The 23,145-nt window shown below is 32.2% G+C and overlaps 4 protein-coding genes across 4 annotated transcripts; 2 read left to right on the top strand and 2 right to left on the bottom strand.

Moving 5' to 3' along the window:
- The first annotated feature begins 3,987 nt into the window (after positions 1-3,987).
- Positions 3,988-7,069, top strand: LOC107418289 (ferric reduction oxidase 8, mitochondrial). The gene is made up of 8 exons (XM_016026976.4): positions 3,988-4,245; positions 4,337-4,430; positions 4,526-4,711; positions 4,791-5,028; positions 5,120-5,447; positions 5,530-5,788; positions 5,864-6,549; positions 6,666-7,069. Exons 1-8 carry the CDS (start codon positions 4,089-4,091, stop codon positions 6,839-6,841), a joined length of 2,124 nt encoding a protein of 707 aa, XP_015882462.3. The 5' UTR covers positions 3,988-4,088; the 3' UTR covers positions 6,842-7,069.
- Positions 7,070-8,193: 1,124 nt separating this feature from the next.
- On the bottom strand, positions 8,194-10,667 carry LOC107418287 (L-type lectin-domain containing receptor kinase S.1). Its single transcript, XM_016026974.4, has one exon. It carries the CDS (start codon positions 10,451-10,453, stop codon positions 8,381-8,383), a length of 2,073 nt encoding a protein of 690 aa, XP_015882460.3. The 5' UTR covers positions 10,454-10,667; the 3' UTR covers positions 8,194-8,380.
- A 5,666-nt stretch (positions 10,668-16,333) lies between these two features.
- Positions 16,334-17,379, top strand: LOC107418288 (uncharacterized). Its single transcript, XM_016026975.4, has 2 exons — positions 16,334-16,625; positions 16,734-17,379. The coding sequence occupies exons 1-2, from the start codon at positions 16,481-16,483 to the stop codon at positions 17,201-17,203; spliced, it is 615 nt and encodes a 204-aa protein (XP_015882461.1). The 5' UTR covers positions 16,334-16,480; the 3' UTR covers positions 17,204-17,379.
- A 2,359-nt stretch (positions 17,380-19,738) lies between these two features.
- LOC107418315 (uncharacterized) lies at positions 19,739-22,076 on the bottom strand. The gene is made up of 2 exons (XM_016027001.4): positions 21,685-22,076; positions 19,739-20,060 (listed from the first exon to the last, which is right to left on the bottom strand). Exons 1-2 carry the CDS (start codon positions 21,826-21,828, stop codon positions 19,905-19,907), a joined length of 300 nt encoding a protein of 99 aa, XP_015882487.1. The 5' UTR covers positions 21,829-22,076; the 3' UTR covers positions 19,739-19,904.
- Positions 22,077-23,145: the final 1,069 nt, after the last annotated feature.

Below are 23,145 nucleotides of genomic sequence, written 5' to 3'. Positions count from 1 at the left end.
AAACTTATCTGGTCTCCTCGAACATATGAAACTGAAAAGAAAATGCAAAAGAGTATGAGAGCCAATTTCAATTTCAATTTATTTTTATTTTTATTCTTTCATTCATCTTGTAAACTAGTATATTGTATCTGTGTATTATGGTGGGAGAAGAGAATTTTAATTTTTGTTTTAATATTTAGTAAGTTTAGATTGATAAGATTAGGTTAAAAAGATAAAATAATATTAAGGAATTTATATACTTATAAAGGTTAAAGTTTTAAATTGATAAGTAATTAGCTTAAAATAAATAGTGAAATCTTTAGGAATTTATAATCTTTTTTTTGGATTGAAATTCATAAATTCATTAGGCAAAATTTTAAAATAGATAACTAATTAGCTTTATAAACTCGTAACATAAAATTTTTACATTTACAATTAATTAGCTTTCAATGGATAGGGAAAAAGGAATTGATTAAACTTAAAGTAAAATCATAGTTTCATAGTTAAAACTAACCTTAATTTTTTACAACATATACATACATTAGATAAACCCCCAACGTGTAAAACATCAAGCCAATGGTACTGTGATGATTCATACTAAATTATTAAATTATACATCACAATAATGTTGACAAAACCCTACAACACACTAACAATATGATTAAGGGCATGTTTGGAAATGCATTTTAATAAGCATTTATTTTTTAAAACACTTATTTTTTGGTGTTAATAAGTACTTTATAAAATAAATGGTAAAATGTTTACCTATATATAATGGAAAGCACTTTTAAATTTATTTTTAATATTGTTATATTTTAATTAATGCATTTAATACCTATTTTTTAAAATTCTGAAGCACATATTTGGAGAGGCACTAACTTTGGTGTTTCTCTTAGAAGAACCTTTAATTCTTATTTTTTACTAAAAGACACTTTTTAGGTTTTTGCTTAACATGATCACAAGTAATTTTTTGCTCTCATACAATTTATCCATTTAAAATGACCACAATCTTTAAAAAATAATAATAATAACCAAAAAAAAAAAAACTCTATGAAACGTTGATACAAATAGTAAGAATGCCAGATTTTACCATTAAACCAAACACAAATACAATACATTATCTCCACATAATCTTCAACATAAGTCATTGATTTGTCAAGCACTCCTTCCATTTTGATGAGCTAAATGTGGAATCCAGCAAAGCATATGTTTGATGAGCTTAATCTGAAACTCAACCTAACATATGTTTTTAGATATTATTGATAGCTCCAATCTGAGATCAGTTTTACATTTGAAGTTACCATCCATATATATATATATATATATATATATATTATTTATGGTATTTTTATGTCCATTTCATGTTAGCAAAGTCTTCTTTGTCTATATGTGAAAATGCAAGCTTAATCTCACAAATTCATTAGGATCTGGGACATTTTCAGCCATGCAAGCATTCATAGACTTCCTAAAGAGGTGAAAAACTCTTATTTTTCTAAAGAAGGCAAAGGAGTTAAAAGGAGATTAGGTCCAGTGGGTTTGGATTTTGATTTCAATAATTCATCTCATTTCTCCTACATATTCTTACCACACTCCATATCGCTTTTGATTGACATAGGTGACAATATTTTTCAACCTTTCCTAATCATATTGAGTAGCATTCAGCTTTATGACATTAACATTCTTGTGGTGATGATGATGATGAGTATGGGAGGGAAGGATAATGATCTAAATTTCAATATAAGATCTCGTTTTATTATTTAGCTTTTAAACACATACATAATTAGGATAGAAATTAAAAAAAATGTATTTAGTTAGACATACATAAAAGCTGCCATTTTATGTATATTATATATAACATGCATCTAATTATGTGTGTATAATAATATAACATACATAAAATATACTGTGGAAGATGGTAGCTTCTATATCATTATCTAGCATACATACAATTAAGAAAAAAGCGCTCCGTATGTATATATGTTAGGTTAACAAAAATATAATTATATAATTTTTCTTTTCTTTGAAACGATAATTATAGTATGTTATATAATTATATAACATACATAAGGTGGTCTGGCCTAATATAAGGTATCATATAATTATAATTATAGAATGTTAGCTTTATATAATTAATGAAGGTTCATTTCAAAATAAAGATGACCTTATGTTTTCTTAAAATACAATTTTAACATTAATAATTAATGAATTTCAGTATTAATTTTATTATTAAATTAATTTATTTTTAAAAAATTTATAAATTTAAAATATAAGAAATATTGATTATGTATTATAAATATTCGATGTGTTTGAATTTATAATATAATTTTTGTATAGACATATAAATGATAAATTCAGATTATTTATGAATTATTTAAGAGCTTAATTTATTGTTTAAAATGAATTTGTGAGTTTTGTTTCTAGTTCAAAATTGATTTATTTTCTTCACGAATTAGTTTAAACAGAACAAAACTCAAGCTACTTACACAGTTACACGAGCCCCCCCAGCCCAGTGACACGAACCCGTGCACCTAAGGCGCGGGCAGCGGCACTCGACCACGCGAGCTAGCACGCTTTGTCTACTTACATGATCCACTTGAGCCTAGCTACTTACAGTCCTCAAAATAATAATTACTAATATTCCATTTCAATATGCTTTTGGTACAATCTACAATTAATAATAATAAAAATAACTATGTAATAAATTATCTTACAAATTTGATGGGAAAAAGTGAATCCAAAATGTAACTTCGAAAAAAAAAAAAAATTTCCAAAAGGTAACTTGAATACACAATAAAAAATTCAATGATTTAAAAGTTACACAAAGAGCTTGACAACAACCAATAAAAAAAATAAAAAAAAGAAGAAGAAGACATAGCGGTAAGACAAAGAGAATAAAAACACTGTGGTGGACCAAAAATCCACTTACCAAGTCCACTAAAAGAAAGAAAAAAAAAAAAAAAGTTGATGGTAAAAGAAAGCTAAGTTCCAATATAAGAACTAAATAAGACATCCGTTTGTTTGATCTACATAATCTTAATGTTTTTGTACACACTTTCTTCTATCTATCAAGTGAAATTCTAGTTAGAATTTGTACTCCCTTCTCTAATACACATGTGGTCTCATACAAACTTTTTCTATCTATTGACTGAAATTTTAGTATTCTGGAAGTTTGTACTCCCTCCTGCATGTGGTCTTGGTCTTGTACTCTTTTTTTATTTATCGAGTGAAATTCTAGTACTTCGAGAGTTTGTACCCTCTCCTCTATTATAAATGTGGGATCCACATGTGTGTTAGAATAGGAAATACATACTTCAATTGTAGATTTTTCCCTTTTAAAAGTTAGAATGTCAAATTTTCATTTCAAAATCCAAATATAAGATTATGAAAACTGGTCAATAGTATTATGATGCAGAGAAATCTATATATATATATAATCAGTATCTCAGTATGATATTCTTATAAATTTTCAATAAATATCTCATTTATCAGTTTTTAAATTTTTTTAAAAATTTAAATTTAAATATATGTATTTAAAATTTTATATAAATTTAGTAAAATATTAAATTTTTAATATGATAAAGTAAATACTATTAAGATTTATATAAATCTCAAATATATATTTAAATTTTAATTTTTTAAAAAATCAAAAACTAATAAATTAAGTCCGAATAAAAAATTTATATGATATTTTAATAAAAAACTGATTTTATACATAGTATTTCTATGGTACAAATATTTACACTATAAAATATACCGGTATGGACACAAAAGAACATTGTATCTATTATCAATAATAATTTTTACTTTCAACTGTATATATAAATTTTTATAATCAACAATAATTTTTATTTTCAACTGTAACTACAAATTTTTATAATAAGAATATCCATGTCAAAAAATTTCTTATGATCTTGAAGGTGGTGGGACTACATAAACAGTAAGATTCTTAGTCCTGTCAATCTGCTGTAAATCCCTATATATATCATACATATCATCACCCTTCCCATACTAAGTGAACTAAAGTAGACCATCACCACTCAAAAAAAAGAAAAAGAAAAAGTGAACTAAAGAAGACGAGTAGTACTCACTGGCAACAATCTTTAGCAAACATGGCAGATAATTCTCTTCTAACTCTGCTCAAAGTAATGATGATTTTAATATGGGCTGCTTGGATTTGTTTTTGGATTCTAAAGCCCACCCAGCTATGGACAAGAAAATGGAAACAAGCAGAAGATAGATCAAAGCCAACAGTTTTTGGATATTCTGGCACATGACTCTGATTTCATTCATGAATAAGTTTCTATTTACTCCCAAAAAAAAAAAAAAACACACACTCTAATTAGCTGGTATTTTGCAGGTCTTAATTTTGCTGTGTTTACATTCCCTGTAATTGCTGTGGCTATACTTGGATCCGTGTACTTGAATTTGCGGCAGAGACAGCCAAGAAGGAGGTAATATATGCGTATGATTTTAGAAAGTAGATCATCACCAAACCTGAAATTCCGAAAACAACTTTTCTAACTTTTCTTCTTGTTTTGGATGACAGAACAAAGAGAAGCTCAATTTCTGGTTTTTCAAATCTACTGGTTGTGAACCCCCTTCTGGGTATTGTATCTGCTGTTGAAATCCTAGCAGTGTTCTTGTTTCTGCTTTTCTTAGCATGGACTTTTTATGCTAGAATCTCTAATGATTTTAAGAAGTTAATGCCAATCAAATCGCTAAAGCTGGATATGTAAGTATTTATGATACAAAAGTAAAAATGTTTTTTGCACTTTGGAAATATAGTTGATATTTCCAACTGTATATCTCAGATGGCAATTGAAGTATCTAAGAGTGGCAACAAGGTTTGGTTTGCTAGCAGAAGCTTGCCTTGCTTTACTTTTCCTACCAATCTTAAGAGGGCTAGCCTTGTTTCGGGTACTTGGCATCCAGTTTGAAGCTTCAGTAAGATATCATATATGGCTTGGAACTGCAATGATACTCTTTGCTACAATCCATGGTGGTAGCACCTTGTTCGTTTGGGGAATTAGCCACCACATTCAGGATGAGGTAATTAATTTCTAGTCCTTCTCATCGCGAAGACGTTTTTTGAATCATAACTTTCCCTTATTTATTTTTTTCTAATTTGTTTGATACAAAGATATGGAAATGGCAAAAGACTGGCCGAATATACCTTGCTGGGGAGATTACTCTAGTTACAGGATTAGTCATTTGGATCACAGCACTTCCTCAAATAAGAAGAAAAAAGTTTGAAATTTTCTACTACACACATCATCTATACATCGTCTTTCTGGTGTTTTTCTTGTTTCATGCTGGAGACCGGCATTTCTATTGGGTTTTCCCCGGGATTTTTCTCTTTGGTCTTGACAAACTACTCCGAATCGTACAATCAAGACCGGAAACATATATTCTTTCTGCACGAATCTTCCCTTTGAAAGCTGTGGAACTAATTCTGCCAAAAGATCCAAGTAAGTTTTTTTCTACTCCTTGGACTATCTCATAAACAATATACTCTCTAAGAAGAACTTACAAGTTTGCTGCTAATTTCAGGACTAAAGTATACTCCAACAAGTGTGATATTTGTGAAGATACCAAGTATATCCAAATTTGAATGGCACTCTTTCAGTATAACTTCCAGCACCAGTATTGATGATCAAACAATGTCTGTCATTGTTAAATGTGAAGGATCATGGACAAGTTCTCTGTACCACTTGATACAATCTAAGATCGAAATGGATGCTGATAAGTTAAGTAGCATACCTATTGCTGTTGAAGGTCCATATGGACCTGCTTCACTAGATTTTCTTAGGTGAGCCAGAACATCACTTCTATTTTCCTCACTAACCAATCAACTACAGATATGACAGTTTACTTCTGATTGCAGATATGACAGTTTACTTCTGATTGCTGGAGGAATTGGGATAACACCATTTCTAAGCATCTTGCAGGAAATTAGTTCACCCCAGAATAACAGCAGATTTGGGTTCCCCACGAGAAAGCAACTTATATTCGTCATGAAGAAGTCTGACGAGATTAGTCTGTTAAACTCAATCTCACCACTAATTCTAGAGAAATCATCTGAACAATCACATCTGAAATTAAAAGTATTTGTGACACAAGAGCATCAATCAGGTGAAACGCTTGAAGAACTACTGCACGTGTTTTCTCAAGTGCAAACGGTGCACTTCAGTACACATGGTACCAAGCATGCAGTAAATGGACTTGAAAGTTCATCTTGGATGGCTGCGATAGCCGGACTTTCTTCCATAGTGTTCCTTGTCTTCCTTATCTGTTTTAACCATATATTTGTTCCCGAAGAGAAAAAGGCCTCAAAAGCCTCCAAAGAGAAAAACCCATCATGGGTTGCTGATCTACTCATCATAGCTTCATTTGCAATAGCAATTCTAAGCGGTGCTTTTGCAGCAGTTGCTATAAGATGGAGGAGGCTGAAGAAACAAACTCCCCTAATTTTCCAAAAACCAGGCAAAGCCATGGTACCAAGTTCGACAGTAGCAAGGAGCACAATCGAGGAACACGAAATCCATTTTGGAGGAAGACCTGATTTCCAAGGTACTAATCTTTGTCCCCTTTCTGATAGATTTTTTTTTAACCTAATGTAACAGTCATTGTTTTCTGCTACATATGTACAAAATATTCTACTTTCTAAGAAGTGGTGAATGGAACAGATATATTCAACAAGTTTCCAAATGAAATGGGTGGAACCAATATTGGAGTTCTGGTCTGTGGGCCAGAGACCATGAAAGAGTCGGTAGCAGCTATATGCCACCAAAGGTCACAAGCTTTCAAGACTGGTGCAAAGAAAGCAAATTTCTACTTTCACTCCCTTAACTTCAATCTTTAGTTTAAGTCTCATCAATATTCTACATATACCAATAAAGAGAGAAGTGTTTAACAGAAATGTCATCCACTCTAAGATAAAAATGTAGGTCTGGTTATCCAGATTTTGTGCACATTTTAGTTTCTCTTTTGGGGTTTAGAATAATGAATCTCACCATCTCAGCATGTAAATATATTTGTATCTGCATGAATATAGTTTTATAAATTTGGAATGTGAAGAGATTTGCTTGTCTTAGCTTCTCACTTAACCCACTATAATTCATATACAATGGGATTTCCAGGGTAAAGTAGATGACCAAATTGTCAATCATTTCAGTAATTGTGGTTCAACTTAATTAAGGTGTTTCGACCACAAAATATTGATGCTTTCTCATCTCATCCATTTCCAAGTTCAAGCAGTGGATTCGACCAAAAAAATGTTCAAGCAGTGGAAAAAGAATGGAAAAGAAGTTTTTAACCCTCTGAATAAAAGTTTATGTTTTGAAAATAAATCCCTTTCCTAGCCTGAAAATATATATCTTCCTTTTTATTATTATTATTTTAATTATTACAATCTCTTTCCTAATTAAACACCTCTTTGTTTGCCCACATAATTTGGAAGCATGAAATGATATGATTACCCACGTTAATCTAATAACAGATAAAAGACTTTAGTCACTACGATGATGTATTATGATAATTATTATGTTCCACCAGTTTAATAATTTGTTTTAACTGCTAATGTGATAAATATCAATGAAAAAAAAAAAAAAAACAAACAGCAAATGTAATACAATCATTATATTAAAATTTTCTTCATATCATCAGATTCCACCTCCTCATACCACCCCATAAAAATAATTAAATTTAAGATTTCACAGGATTAAAGAAAACTATGAGGAAAAAAAGAAAATGAGTGGGTCAACAATTATGGAGAAAAAGTAGGGTATAACAACCAAACATTCTTCATTCACCCAATAAAAGGAAAAAAAACCAAACATTCTTTTTTTTGTCTTTTTTCTTTTTTTTTTTAAATATAACAACCAAACATTCACCATACGCCATTGGATTTGGACCTCATCGTACAAGACTCTTTAGCATGGATAGAAAATAAGACTAACCAGTTTGAACAAATAGTAGCCGGTTTGACATATCCAACTCAGAGAGTAAACATTCACCCCAATAAACTTCTATGACCCTCTAGATAAAATAAAATAAAACCCTCTCAGAATGTCTTAATTTTGTAAGTACATACATGCTTGTTGAATCTGCTTTGTCAAACATACATTATAAAATTGTTTGCGTAAACTGCCATGAAACATTACCTATTTCATTTTCAAAAGTTTGTGTTACACCAAAAAATAAAAATAAAAAATCTACCAGAAATAATCATGGAAAAAGTATTAAGCTAATTTAGTAATTTGCATGAGTAACAAAAAAAAAATAAAAAAAAAATAATGATAAAAATAATCAAATTAGCAAACCCGAAAGCCAACTAAATACGGCTCAAAATATTATAAAAGATTAATAAATAATAAATAATTTTTGAAAAAAAAAATTTTTTTCACACCGGAGGCAGAGGTTGGAGAGGCACAACCTCACCGGAAGACGATTCTCTATCATTATCATCACCGCCTGCGGTGGCGGCGGCGGCGGCGGCGGCAATACTACTATCGCCTTGAACCAATCCAGACAAAACCTCCGCCGGCGCGGCCACAGCCGCAGCCCGTTCGCCGATCAAAACCGCCACCACCTCCTTCATGCTGGGCCTTCGCTGAGGATCAGGATGACAACAAGCCAGACCGAGCTTCAACACGATCTCCATCTCCTCCTTGTCATACTCACCTCTCATTCTCGCATCCGCGGCTTCCATCACCTTCCCTTTACCGTACAACTCCCTAACCCAATCGATCAGTACCACCTCATCCTCCGCCGCCTCCATCTCAATCGGTCTACGACCGCACGCCACCTCCAACACCACGACACCGAAGCTGTACACGTCGCTCGCGGCAGTCGGCGCCGCAATCGTCGCGAGCTCCGGCGCCAAGTACCCGAGCGTTCCAACCACGCGCGTCGTGTTGGGGATTTCCCCGTGTTGGTACAGCTTGGCGAGTCCGAAATCTCCGAGTCTTCCTCTCATTTCCGAGTCCAGCAATATGTTGCTCGACTTAATGTCTCTGTGAACCACCACCTGGTCCCAACCATAGTGGAGGTAGTTCAGTCCCTCCGCTACGTCGGCGAGGACTTTCCGACGCTGTTCCCAGTTTAATAGTTTCTTTGGCTTGTCGAAAATCCAACGGTTGAGGCTTCCATTGGGCATGTAATCGTAGACGAGCATGAGCTCGTTTCTTTTTCTGCACCATCCTCGCAATTGGACTAGGTTCTTGTGTTGTAGCCTTCCCATGCTTGAAATCTCCGCCATGAATTCTCTAAGCCCTTGTTTCGAATCGTGGTTTACGCATTTAACTGCTATTTCGGTGTTATTGGATTGAGTAATCCCTTTGTAAACTTTTCCAAAACCACCTGAACCCAGAAGCTGATCTTTGGAAAACCCATTGGTTGCATCGCTAAGCTCTTCGTAGGAGAATCTATGCGGCCAATACTCCATTTCCCAATCTTCAATTTCATCTTCTTCTTCGTCTTCTAATTTGTTTCTTATCCAAAACCAGTAAAGCCCAAATGCGCAAAGGATCACAAAAACAACGCAACCCACTGCAATACCAGCTATAGCACCAGCAGAGAGTGAGGAAGACGAGCTTAGCTTAAAAACTGGTAAGTTCGTTGTGTTGATCTCTCTAAGAACTCCGGTGTCGCTGAAACTCCAAGCCAATACTCTCTGTGCTTCAATCCACTGCGTTTTCGAAGCAGAGAATCCGAAAAACATCTCGGTAGACACGTAATTCGCAATCACCGGATCTCTGTAAGTAAGGGTAGGCCTAGTGGGTCTTGACAAATTAGCAGGAGCAACAGTCACATTGATTTCGAAATTTGTACCATCGAAATCGATCCAAGCTCGAACATTCTGACCATTTCGCATTCGAATCGGGACGAAAGACCCACTCGAATTGTAATACCCAGCACTCTGTACCTTGATCGATTCGATATTGTTCAGATCGATTCCGATATGATTATCATCTGGGTCATTGAATTCTGGGTTTCGACCGGTATCGAACTCGACCGCGAGCAGAGGAGCGACGACCGGAACAGTCGCGTTGGTGAAGAGGCCGAAGTATTGGCTAGCGATCGCGTTGGGAGGTGAAGTGAAATTGGTGAGGACGAAGCAGAGGCCGAAACCGGGACTGGAATCGATCTCGGGCAAGACGGAGAAGACGAATGATGTTGAGAAGGAAGTGAGGGAGGAAGAATTCGAGGTGGGTCTCAGGGTGAGCTTGGTGGGATAGAAAGCGCGGCCGAAAGAGAACTGGTTCGAGTCGTTGGTGAGGCGGATGACCGAGGAATCGAACTTGGCGTCGTTGATGAGAGTGAGGTCGGTGGCATTCGTGCTGTTGAAGAAGGAGTTGAAGAGGAAGTCGATGGCTAAAGTGGGAGATAGAAAGAGAAGGAGGTGGATGATGATGGAGATGAAAATGACCGGAAACACCCCCATCCGTACAAACCCAGTTGACCGGAGAATCATCACCGGTGCCGGTGGAGAGACGAAGGTCGATTCTTGGTTGAAAATAAAAAAAAATAAAAAAAACGAAAGTGTTTGAGAAAAAGAAAAAAGCTTTGTTTTAAAGGGACAGATATGGTTGAGAAGCCGCCGTCTATGTGTTTGAACTTGTTTTTTTCTGATAACCCATGTGTTTGAACTTTAAACGTATGGTTTGTCGCTAATAAATATCTATTCTTAATTCCACCTTTTAAATTTATTTCTGGTCAATGCAGATATATATAAAAAAAAAAAAATTGTCCATTTGATAATCTATGACTTTACGATTTTAATATTAATACAAAGCAAAAATGGTATTTCTCATATGAGATTTTGCTGTTAAAATTTGGAACTTGGTTCTTGTTCAGCACTATAATAAATAATTGAATTTGGAAACAATTCATAAAACTTCTTCTGATTAGCTAACAGAGGCTTACTTCCTAAGAAAATTTAATAATTTTTTAAAAAAATTTATTAATAATTAATTAGTGTCATGTAAGTATTTACCCATTTAAAAATATTTTGTCAAAAAAAAAAATGGTGGGTGGGACGCTAAGCCCAGTCAAAAAGAGTTAAATGGGCAGGTACAGAATTAATGTTTTTGAAGCCCCAGGCCTGATTTATGAGCCCAAAAGCCTTTGACTTTTAGTTACTCCGTTTTGTTGGACCAATAGGACAAATAAAGAGTGAATGACTTTTCACAAAGCTGGGATATGGATGGAACTGGGGTTTGACGTGGCTTACCATTACTAGCTTCACGAAGAGCTAATACTTTTTAGGCATTCCCACTGTTTAAGACTTTTAAGAAATGGATTGGCACCCACCAAGTCAAACTTCCAGTTTTGTTTTCGCCATTATCCCGGTCCTACTACTACTCTCTCATATGACAAACATTGTTACTATTGAATTTTCAAAATTATACATTTAATGCTACCACCTCATTTTGATTGATTCTAAATAATTTTTTTTTTTTTGTCTTTCAAAATGTATGAATTCAAATGTAGCAGTTTTTTGTAATAACAACGTATAATAACACTGAGGTTCTAGATTTAAGACCTGGTACTAAAAACCCTCTTTTTTCAATTTATCAAAAAATACATATGTAACAATTATGATTTTGATTTTGATTTATTTATTTATTTATTTTCCTATGCAATTGCTATGACCTTTTTAGAAGAGCAGAGTTAGTATGATTTACTCCAATGCTAGTCAAGATCTACATTTTTCATCGAACACCATTGGATCATTTTCTAATCAACCATTGTTGACCCACAAACTTTACCCCGTTGATGTTATTGCTACTTCAAAACATATAAGAATAATAATAATAATAAATAAATTAATTAATAATCATAAAAATTTGTTCTTTTTTTCTAATTTTTTGATTGGTGATGAAGAAAATAGTTTCAGAGTGGTTAAATATTTTTATCTATACCATAAAAAGTACAGATTGGATTCAGGAAGATTGGGTTTTGAATTACTATTTTCAAAAAAAAAAAAAATCTTTTGACGGGTAATTAAACTGAGTGTATAACTTCTTCCTTTTCTTCCCAAAAAAAAAAAAAAAAAAAAAACAAAAACAAAATTCTTCTTCCTTCTTTTATTTTTGGGCTCGAGGCTTTATATCAAGGTAGGAGGAGGCCCAATACTAAATGGACCGATGCGAATTAACCAGAAACATTAGGCCCTCGAAGAATACATTAAGCCCAATTTCCCTCAAATATCCCACCACCGACTTTTTTTTTTTTTTTTTTTTGGTAACTCTTTGAACACGTGGACAAACTTTTGAACCATGATGTGATCGCAGTTTTGAAGCAAACAATCAAAACGGCTTTTATCAATTGGTCCTCGGTTACTTGTAAATTGTAGTCTCTAACTGATACGACAATTAAAATGTCATTGTTATATCTAAAATAATATCTAAATTCTTCGCGGATCAAATTTTGTATTCTTTTACTAAGTCAAGACCATATCAACAAGTACCCAACCAGCAATTGAAATTTGTTGTAAAATTTTTGAATTGAAATTACTCCTACTATTACCATTTAGAATTAGAATGCAATACGATTTTAATGGTTCTTAGTACTTATCATTTGCGTGTGTTTCCATGTGTAACAACCAAAGGTTAGGAATATAATACAAATGATTTTGACATATCTATCATTAATCCTAAACATCTTTTCACTTTCAACCAAAAAAGAAAAAATGATAATAAAAAAAAATCTGCTATTTGGATTACAATTAATAAAATATCAATATATAATTGTATATGTAATAATACTTATGGTAAATGTAATTACTGTATAAAATTATCTTATCATATTACCTATAACAACAAAAATAAACTTAATAATATGTAATTGGCATCTATAGTCATATTCATGAGGTTATGGTTTGAAATATATTATCCTCCTTTTTATTTTTATTTTTTTCAACTTTTAACCAAAAAAAAAAAAAGGAAAAATAAATAAAAGTGACGTCGACCAACCAAAACACTTGAAACACAAGCCAAATCTTTTTAAAAAATATTAGTAAAGGTCGTAGATTTTTGAAACTTTAGCAAACCCCATCAAAAGGGGAATCAAATTTTCAAGACTACAACCTGTAGAAAAATTTGCATAAGCCTCCAACAAGTTGGAAAAGGACCACACTATCACAGCCTGCAAGTTTTTATCATATGATGTGGTTAGAATATTGGGGATAGTATGTCCTTGTCATGGCTCAAGAACCATGCCATGCCATGCCATGCCCCTCCCATTTTCATCACCATCTTCACCATATGATATAAATATATACTATCTCAATTTGTCTTCAAATAATAAATTTCTATATTTTATTAAATAATGAATGCTTAATGTAACATGTGCTAAATATAATCATGTTTCATTTAAAATTTTTATATAATAAATTATTAATGTATTCAATGCTTTAACATTTATAACATTTATCATATGAACATTTCTATTCAATCCATTTAAAAATACTATAAAAAAGAATTGTCCCATCTATGTATATTTTTTATACATTTTCATCCTCTTTCATCCGACACACAAGATAAAATAGAAACATGTTTTACACATATCAGAAACTATGTATGAATTTGATTTTGGAGAAATCAAAAACTATGTATATGCATAATGCATGTACAAGAATCTGAAATCTAATGAACCCCATGTGTCCCTTCAAAACGTGACCACAGTGTAGATGCATTGGATGATGTTGGCTTCTCAATCCTCTCACCTCTAGGTAACCTTTTAATCTCAAAGGAGAATCATTGGCTTAGCTATTGCCTATCACTGCCATATTGTCTCTCCACGTGTCTTTTTTATGGGTGCATCACCGTTCCACGTGTCTAGCTCCACGTAATTTAAATCAGCAACACTCACATGGTCACATTTTATGTGCACAACGACCGGATCACATGCACAATGGTCCTCAATTTTGGATCCTTATGATCCAATTATCCGAATCCACTATATATTATAATTCACCCAAAAACAAAAATACACTACCATATATTATACATATATTTTATTTTGATGTTAACATAAAAAAAAAATCATAATTAAAAAAGTTATATTATAAATTAATTTTTTTTGAAATATATTATTAATTTATATATCCAAATGAAAATTGAGTATTTAAGACGTACATGTGGCATTGGCACTCTCGATTTAATCATTGGTCAGTAATTTCCATATATTTTAACCATACTTGTATTTATTTTATTTGTTATTTTTATTTTTTTTGTTGTCTCCATTAATTGGGTGGTTTTTCAGCTCTAATATTTGAAAAATGGTATTAGGTGGACTAAAGAGAATATGTAGACAATTATTTACTTATTTAATTAGAGAAGGTATAATAAATTTTATATAATATACTTATATTGTCACACTTTTGGGTGAAATAATTGGTTTGGTAATGGATTTACGTTTTTACTAATTAATAACAATTCCTAATCATGTAGACTTTGCTGAGAAGTTCAAATGTAATATTGGAGTAATATTTGCCGACTCGTTTGAACCCTAAAGAGTAAGTTTTTTATATTCACAATTTATTATTATTTTTTTTTTCTTACGGTGAGTAACATATATATATATATATATATTATTTTATTTTATTTATTTATTTTGAGAAAGAGTTTTTTGAGAAAGAGTGGCATATATATAATTGATGTGAAGTTCTTTCACGTCTGTCACTACCAAATAGACTTCTAATAATAGGGATGAAATAGCAATATTTAATCTTGCTGTAATCTAAAAGTTTTTTTCTAAAGAAAAATAAAATTTCTATAAATAAACTAAAAATTTTGTGATTTTTTACATAACATTTTAATTTTATTTAATAATTTAAAAAGCGGTGGCCTGGATTTCTGTATTAGGTACTTCTTTAATAAAAATGGACAATAAAGCAATAAATTAAAAACTTTTCTGGCTCCAGCATTTGATAAAATATTATCGGATTGAAGAAAGCAATTGAATATATTGCTATTGTGAAATTTATTTCCCAAAAAAAAAAAACAAAAGCTAGTATTTGTCAAATTGAAATTATTTAAAGAAAGCAAATGAATGAACTACCTTTTATAGTTTTATTGGATGCACAGGCCATGTTAGTGGGAAAACCACTATTTTCTTGGATAATAAAGTAATAAATAATAATAATAATAATAATAATACTTAAATTTTTGTTTTGTAAAAAATTTAAAAAATATTATTTCCAAAACTATCTAATGAACCATGGTAGAACTAGTTTTTTTTCTTTTTTTTTTCCTCGCATAGTAGAACTGGTTGACTCACATAACATTGTTATAGGTTGAGATATGACCCAAATTTGATGATTGGAAAGCTAAATTGGAAGCTTTTATAACTTTTGATTAGTTAAATTCAATAAATATAATTTCATACAATCGTTAAATTCGACTTTTTTATTAGTTAAAATGAAAGTTTAATAACTTTAAATAATTGGACTTGATATTAAAATCTTACAAATTTTAATTAGTTTAATTCGACACGCTGTAAATTCAAATGAGTTAAACTTATCGTTTTAAAACTTTATATTAAAAAGCATAACAATTTGAATTGAAAGAATTAAAAAGAACGATATCAATTTTGGATTTTCCATTTAGCCAAAAAAAAAAAAAAAAAGAGAAAAAAGAAAAATTGTGAGTTTTCCCCATATGAGATCATATAATTAAAGTTACTATTAAGTATAAATTAAAGGAGAAGAAAAAAAATAAATTATCTCCAAATTTATGGTGATGAAAAATTGATACCATTTCATTGTCAATAATTTAAAAAAAAAATTGTAATAATTAAAACCATAGAACACTTTATGAAAGCGAAGACAGTGGCAAATTACTTGAATCACAATAAAGTAACAGCTGTAAGCAAGGAGTGTAACGGATACAGACTTAATTAGTATTCTTTTTTTTTTTTTTAAAAATTTTTTTAATTTTGTGTAATTAAAAGAATTAGAATTCTTTTTCATTTAATTAAAAAATAAAAGAAAAGGAAAGATGTAGGTAAGTCGTTGGACAGAGATTGGTTCTGTGGTGCCCACATCGCCCACCTAAATGGGCCAAGTAGAGGCCCACAACCCAGTAGTTACCCTTTCTTTACTAATTCTTTCCAAAGAAAGGAATATCCGAATAATCAAAACGGAATGGTCAGTCAGCCAAACCGAACCCCTTCTCAAAAAACAGACTGTTTTGTTTGCGTGCTCGCATCGCTCTTTTCGTATTCCCTCTCAAACCAAAACAACTTGATTAAACCCCTCTATACCCTCCTTCTTTGCGTGTGGGTCTACCCTCTGACGTCATCATCTTCTCTCTGCTTCCTTTTCCTATAAATACTCGATTAAATCTCTCCGTCTAGGTTTCAAGCCCCAACCAAAATTTCTCTACTTTCTCTCTCGACACTTTCTCTACTTTCTCTCTCGACACTTTCTCTAATCTTCTCTTTCTTTTGTCTCCTTCTACTGTAACTGAAAACTTTTACAGTGAGCTTTAAGCCAATGGACCAAAGCAAGAGTACCGAATCTTTGAAGTTTCTATGTAGCTATGGCGGAAAGATTCTTCCTCGCCACACCGACGGCAAACTCCGATACGTTGGCGGTCTCACTCGTGTTCTTTCCGTCGATCGTTCTATTTCCTTTGCAGGTTCGCTCGCCGCTCTGCTTAATGTTAATTTTTTGTTATTTATTTATATTTTTTGTTTTGAATTTGAATTGAATCTTGGAGGTTTATTTATTTATTTTTCTGGTGCAGAGCTGATGGTGAAGCTAGTAGAATTCTGCGGATTTTCCGTGGTTTTGAGGTGTCAATTGCCGTGCGGAGACTTGGAGACTTTGATTACGATAAAGTCCGATGAGGATTTGGCCAATCTCATCGAAGAATACGATCGGATTTCTCCTTCTTCTAAGATCAGAGCCGTTCTTTCACCGCCGCAGTCTCTCAAAAAAGTCTCTCCTCCTCCCTCCGCCGCTCCGAGCGTCGATTACGAATCTCCGAAATCGGTGTTCGCGGCCGTGCATTCACCTCCTTATCGCTACGCCTCGAAAGCTTGTTCGCCTGGTGTCGGAATTCCCGTAGGTATTCAGAAAAGCTCCGAGAGAGTTTGCTATTATCCTTGCCATGTTCAAGGAAACCCTAACAGGAATTTTCCGTATAACCACCATCACCACCATCACCATCACCATCGTTATCCTGTCGCTGCTGGCTACAATTACTGGCAGTGAGATTTGGAATCCTAAAGTAGATTTGCAAAAAGAAAAAAGATGATGACGAAAAATTAATTAGTGATTAAAAGGAAAAAAAAAAAAAAAAACACATAGAAATACAGATATGATTGCAGAGTGAGCTCTTGTTAATGGATTTGTGGATTATAAATGATTTTTTTTTTTGTTTTTTACAATTTTTTCATTTTTTTTCCTCCAATCGAGGTGTTATATACATAGAAACACACAAATTTTTCTATGAAAAAATTAAAATTGTTGAGCTCCATGTTATATAATTATGCTAGTGTGGTCCACTATTTATTATTACTATTTTTATTTTAATTCTTGACGTCAACGCTCCGTTAACCGCCGTTTAATCCGGGAGGTCCAGTATGTTCTCTGTATTTGCGGACAAAATATTTGAAAATCACAGCCGTCAGACCAATCGGCACGTACCGGTTTTCGTTAGCTACACGTGTAAGTATATATTTTGTTGGTCAAAATAAAAAGTCATTAAATTCTTTTTAAATTGTGTATAATTTGTGTTCGATGCGCGTTTAATTTTCTGATTTATTTGCAGGTCAACAAGTGTGTTTTCGGAAATTTGGAATCGGATTCTTCGTTGGCTTGTCAGGGAAGAAAATTTCAGAACTAACGTCTTGTGCGTTGAACTTGCTTAAGAAAGGGAGGGAGAATTTGGTCAGAAATTAAGGACTGAGGGGCAATAAAATATAATTAATCAATTAATTAAATTAGGGAGAAATTAATTTAATTTCCATAAATGAATAACAAATCAAAATGAATATCCACATGCACATAATGTGGCAATTTGCCCAGCTGGGTTTGATGCTATTAATTATGGCTAAAAAAAAAAACAAGAAGCAGAAGAGAATGATTCTCAATATTCATCCCCCCCACCCCCACCCCAAAAAAACAGAAAAAAAAATCATTCTTTATATAATTTAATTTGGATTTTGGGGCGACTAAGAATCTATATATATATATCTATATACATATATATTTGGTGAATAAGAATATATACATATATGGTGGTACCTTTTGGAGGAGGCTTACAGATACGTGGTACTGTTATACAAAAATGTGATTGAAACGCAGACGAACGCAGCAAAAAGAAGAAAAAGGTTGAAGTATTCAAGCACAATCAACTTATTAAAAAAATACATATAAGAGCATTCCAAAGTTGTTCATTCATTATATATTATTTATTTTAAAAAATTAATATTTAAAAATAAGTTTTAATATATTCTATATTTGAATTTTTTAAAATAAAAAATAGATTTGGCTATTTTTTATTTTTAATATTATATTAATATTATTTAATATTTACCAAAAATTAATATTATTATATTATATTAATATATTTTAAAAATATTTATTGTTAAAAACAATATATATATATATATAATAATAAATATTTATTAAAAAAATAAAAAATATGATTAAAAAAATATTGTTGGAGGAGTTTTAAAAATTTTATTTTTTATCTTTAAAAATATTTTGTATTATATAAAATATACTTTTTATTTTTAAAGAGCTATACTCTATGTTTAGAAAACTTTAATTTTCACTTCCGGAGAAATTATTAAAAATTGAAATTGGACATATTTAATCGATCTGTTTAAAGAATTTTTTTTTTTTTTACTAGCTTCCTTTTTTTTTTCTAATTTTTTTTTTTAAATTAAACATATGTTAACTTGGGAATGAAGGATTGGAAGTTGGTAAGAAATGCCTGGCTGTCCCAAGGTCATGCTAACTTGACTTTAACAAAATTAAAAGAAGAAAAAGCCAAACTTGTCTTATGCTTTTTCTCTTTGTCTAAAGCAGCAAAGTGGAAGAAGAGTCTAAGAAACTTCTGAGTGTTCAGATTGAGACTTTCATATAAGTCGGTAAATATTGTGGGGAAACAACAAAGTGAAAGCAATTGGAAAAAGAAAGAAAGAAAGAAAGAAAAAATCTTCTTCAGTATTATTGTGATTCTCCACAAAGTTAGGATAGACAAGTAGCTGACAAAGTAAAATTATCTTAATTATACCGACAAAAGAAGAGAAAAAGGTAAAAATGTTAAAAAGGTAAAACTATCTTATAAAAAGTGCAAAATCTTTCACACCATTCTTCTTCCTAGAATCATGTTTGGAAACCCACTTTTCATACTGCTTTACTAAATAAGTAAAAGAAGTTTCAATCCTGCTTTCACCATTTTTCCTCCCTATAATCACCAGCTTGTTATTTTCTTATTTGTCAAAGTTCAAGTTTCTATGAACCTTTGTGGCTCTTCAATGATCTCCAGGTCCTCTAGTTTGGGTTAAACCAATGTTTATGACGTAAAAGAGTCCTCCATCTGAGAGTATATTTGCTAATGAGCTACCCAAGTTGGGCCCCAGTGTTTATCCTGGAATATTTTGTTCTCAATTCTCTTCGTCCTCCTGTTCTCTCCAATTTGTTTTGAGGTTTTTTCTGTTCGGATCTCTGACCCTCAATTTTACCACCCAAAAAAAAAAAAAAAAAAGGCGTTCCCCAAAATCTGAATCCACACCAGAATAACAAGATTTTCGAATATATAAATTTCTTAGAGAATTTTGCATGACCTTTACACGGGATAACAAGGATCCAAGTGCACATGAATTAAAAACTCAATCCCACATGAAGGCTTTTGGGGTTCCAAACTCCTAAGGATACAAAGAATTAGGGGTATTCAGAATCTTCAACCAGTTTCCTGCTCAAATTCTTCACCCTCTGATTCCTCTGCATTGTCAGCGTCATCGTCATCTGCATCATTATCATAGTCTTCTTTGTCATTGTCAATAGTAGTTTTCCCAATCACAACCAGGTTGCTATTAGTTTTTCTGATTTCATTCAACTGCAAAATTAATGATATCAATGTCAGCAGCAAGCCATCTTCAAGAGGAAAAAAGAGGAGAATAAATGACAACAAAAGCGGTGAAAATCTATTATTATATTGATTTGAACAATCTATGATAGGCAAATCAGATACATACGCATTATCTGTAGTCTGTGCACAAACTAACACTCATAGCCAACCCCTCTCCAGTTATTTAGGCATCATTCGGTATAAAATTCAAGAAAATAAGCCTGTATATAAATATATACATATACAGCTAATGGTATAAATATATGTTCTAAATATATAAAGCTACTGATTTTAAACAGCTTCAACGAATTTGTACAACTTAAATGACATGAGCGGTTGCATCCCCCATGTATCCCACTAACTGGATTCCAACCTAAGCAACTACAAGATTTTAAGCTGAATGAGGAAGCAGGTTAATAGGGAAGGCTTGAGAGACAAAAAGAGAATAAAAACTTTCGTATATAACAAGTACAGAAAGAGAATGATCTTGCAACATCACTGAGCCTTACACTTCAAAATATATAATAGATTTTTTTGAGTCTTTATTTTGCATATTGGGGAATACAACCGTCTGGTCCTCTGGAATCTACTTAATTCCAACTAGCCTAACAAGTGTATAGTAAGTACAGAAAGAGAACGATCTCGCAACATCATTCGGCCATACACTTGAAATGAATAATAGTTTTTCCTTGAGTCCTTATCTTGCATGTGGTGGAATACAAGCCTCTGATCATCTGGAATCTACTTAATTGCAACTAGCCTAAGTCCTTGAATGAGCTCAAAAGTGTGGAATAAGGAATACGAGCATCCACAGGTGCTTAATTCCAACCATCTAAAGTTCTAAAACGAGCTCAAAAGTGTCAAAAGCATACTTTTTATTTTTTTTTTCCCGCTCTTTTTTCACAGTTTTACTACAACCTTCAAAGCCATATATTTGATCCTTTTGAGGCTTTCTAATAGTCTAATTACAAGAGTTCAACAGTATTTTCAGAGCTGAACCCAATTTTCACAATTAAAGTTCTATCCACATAAGTCAGGCCATAGGCCTGCAACCATGAGCTTCGTTTTCCAGCATCCATTCACAGCCATTCGGGTTTAAGAGCTCCAAAAATTTGGTAATTCATCTTTTACCAAACTATCCTTAAAGTCCTTATCTGTCATCAGAAAACGAAACCCCAAAAAAAAAAAAAAAAATCCGTGTGAGTTGGTACTAAACCAACTAGCTATTCCATTATTCCTCTTAAGCTATGGAGATGGAGTTAAAAAGTTTTTACTTTGTGAAAAATTTATTGCTTTTAATGATATCCCACATCAAATCTAACATTCAAAAAACATTTCCACTCCAAAATTATAACATTTGAATAACTCAGGAGAAAATGCTATAAACTTTCAGGCATATCAATCATTGAATCAATCGTAAACCCAGCAAAACATCAAAGCAGTAAAATGATTTGTGCTAAATCAACATTGCATTAATTCAAACCCATATAATTTGAATATTCGATACTTACAATATTTCTTTGTCATTCTACATTCCGTGCTTTACTTCAAACCAAAAGATTAAAAGGAATAATAATAAAAAAAAGATTCAATTTGGGTAGATTTTTAATACCTTCTCTTCGAAATCGGACTCTTCCATGGCGAGGAGGAGCTCATCGCTGTGGGGTTGGGGCCACTGAGATGGCAGCAAAACCGACGTTGGAATCGTCGTCGTCGACCATGGGTACTGAGTCATGAACCCCGGGAACTGTAACATGTTTTCTCTGTCTCTCTCTCTCTCTCTCTCTCTCTCTCTCTCTCTCAGTTCCTCTTCTTCCACTGAACAGAGCTCGTACTACAAGCCGTAGAGGAACCCCAGTTGCTGAGGGTCAGTTTGGCAACTAACCTACCATATTCCTAATTTCACCTTTCCCAAATCCCAGACTTCTTTATCCTAAAATTCCTAATTAATTAAGAGAAGAAGCTTGCTTTTTTGTTCTCTCTCTCACACAAAGTGATAATTTGGGTTTGCCAAAATTGGCTTCTTTTTTTATTTATTATTATTATTATTATTTTATCATCTTACTTCAAATAAGGTGATAAGGAAAGTCAAAATTATTATCAAAAAATAAATAAATAAATAAGTACACTTTCATATAAATAGATTAAAATTTTTTGATTCTTAACAAATATATATGTTCTTAAAATAATATAGCTTTATTTATTTATTTATTTATTTTTTTGAAGAAGTTACATAATTATAAACTATCCAAAATCTTTTCATATTCCGTGTAATTCAAATATGTATTTTCGTGGACACATATAAAAATGCTTAATTATTAAAACTATCCGCTTCGTCATAAAACAATATAATATAGCTTGGAATTCGATAATTGAACTAGAAAAAACAATTGTTTATAATATTTTGGAATATTGGTAGCTAAACACCTCAAATTTTATCGAGGTTGACACATTGTACCCTAAATTTTTTTTTTGGCATTTTGCACCTTAAACTCCTTTTTTACTTGCACTGTTGGTTCTTCTGTTAAAAATACATAACGGAATGATCAAGTGCCTTGCACATACTCATTAAACGAGGATAAATCAAGTAATTTCACTGCTTTCTATTTAGAAATTAGAGTTTCATTTGAGAAATTTCTTCATCGAAACCCTTTCTCCTCTTTTTTCTTCTTCCTTCCACGTCCATGTTTGTTCTTTTTCATTCCTCATCTTTTTCACTTCTAACGTGCTCTTTCAAATCCAAAACTTTTTCTTTTTCTTTTTCTTCTTCTTCTTCCAAACCATCATTTTCAGTAACACTAATAATTTCAAAGCGGTAAAGGAATGAAGTTATCTCTCTCCTCTTTCTCTGTATCTATCCTCATTTTTTTTTTGTTTTTTGGGTGTACTCTTTTTTTCTCTATAACTCTCTATCTCTCTTTATCTCTTCTCTTTCTCTATCCTTTTTTTTTTTTTTTACGTAATCTCTCTTTCTCTATAAATTTCTTTGTTTGTATGTCTCTCTCTACTCTTTTTATGTCTCCGTTTTTTTTTTTTTTTTTTTTTTTGTGTACTCTCCTTTTCTCTGTAACTC

The sequence above is a fragment of the Ziziphus jujuba genome, chromosome 2 (assembly GCF_031755915.1).
Source record: "Ziziphus jujuba cultivar Dongzao chromosome 2, ASM3175591v1".
In the NCBI taxonomy this organism is placed as follows: Eukaryota; Viridiplantae; Streptophyta; class Magnoliopsida; order Rosales; family Rhamnaceae; genus Ziziphus; species Ziziphus jujuba.
The sequence above is the reverse complement of the archived record's forward strand: the minus strand, read 5'-3'. Positions and strand labels throughout refer to the sequence as shown.

What these genes read in the sequence shown, in the direction of transcription:
- LOC107418288 (XM_016026975.4), top strand. Translation starts at nt 16,481, where the DNA reads ATGGACCAAAGCAAGAGTACCGAATCTTTGAAGTTTCTATGTAGCTAT. An exon ending in TCGTTCTATTTCCTTTGCAG is followed by an intron (nt 16,626 to 16,733) that starts GTTCGCTCGCCG and finishes TTTCTGGTGCAG; the next exon opens with AGCTGATGGTGAAGCTAGTA.
- LOC107418289 (XM_016026976.4), top strand. Translation starts at nt 4,089, where the DNA reads ATGGCAGATAATTCTCTTCTAACTCTGCTCAAAGTAATGATGATTTTA. An exon ending in AACAGTTTTTGGATATTCTG is followed by an intron (nt 4,246 to 4,336) that starts GCACATGACTCT and finishes GGTATTTTGCAG; the next exon opens with GTCTTAATTTTGCTGTGTTT. An exon ending in GCTTCACTAGATTTTCTTAG is followed by an intron (nt 5,789 to 5,863) that starts GTGAGCCAGAAC and finishes TTCTGATTGCAG; the next exon opens with ATATGACAGTTTACTTCTGA.
- LOC107418315 (XM_016027001.4), bottom strand. Translation starts at nt 21,828, where the DNA reads ATGTTACAGTTCCCGGGGTTCATGACTCAGTACCCATGGTCGACGACG. An exon ending in AGTCCGATTTCGAAGAGAAG is followed by an intron (nt 20,061 to 21,684) that starts GTATTAAAAATC and finishes TTAATTTTGCAG; the next exon opens with TTGAATGAAATCAGAAAAAC.
- LOC107418287 (XM_016026974.4), bottom strand. Translation starts at nt 10,453, where the DNA reads ATGATTCTCCGGTCAACTGGGTTTGTACGGATGGGGGTGTTTCCGGTC.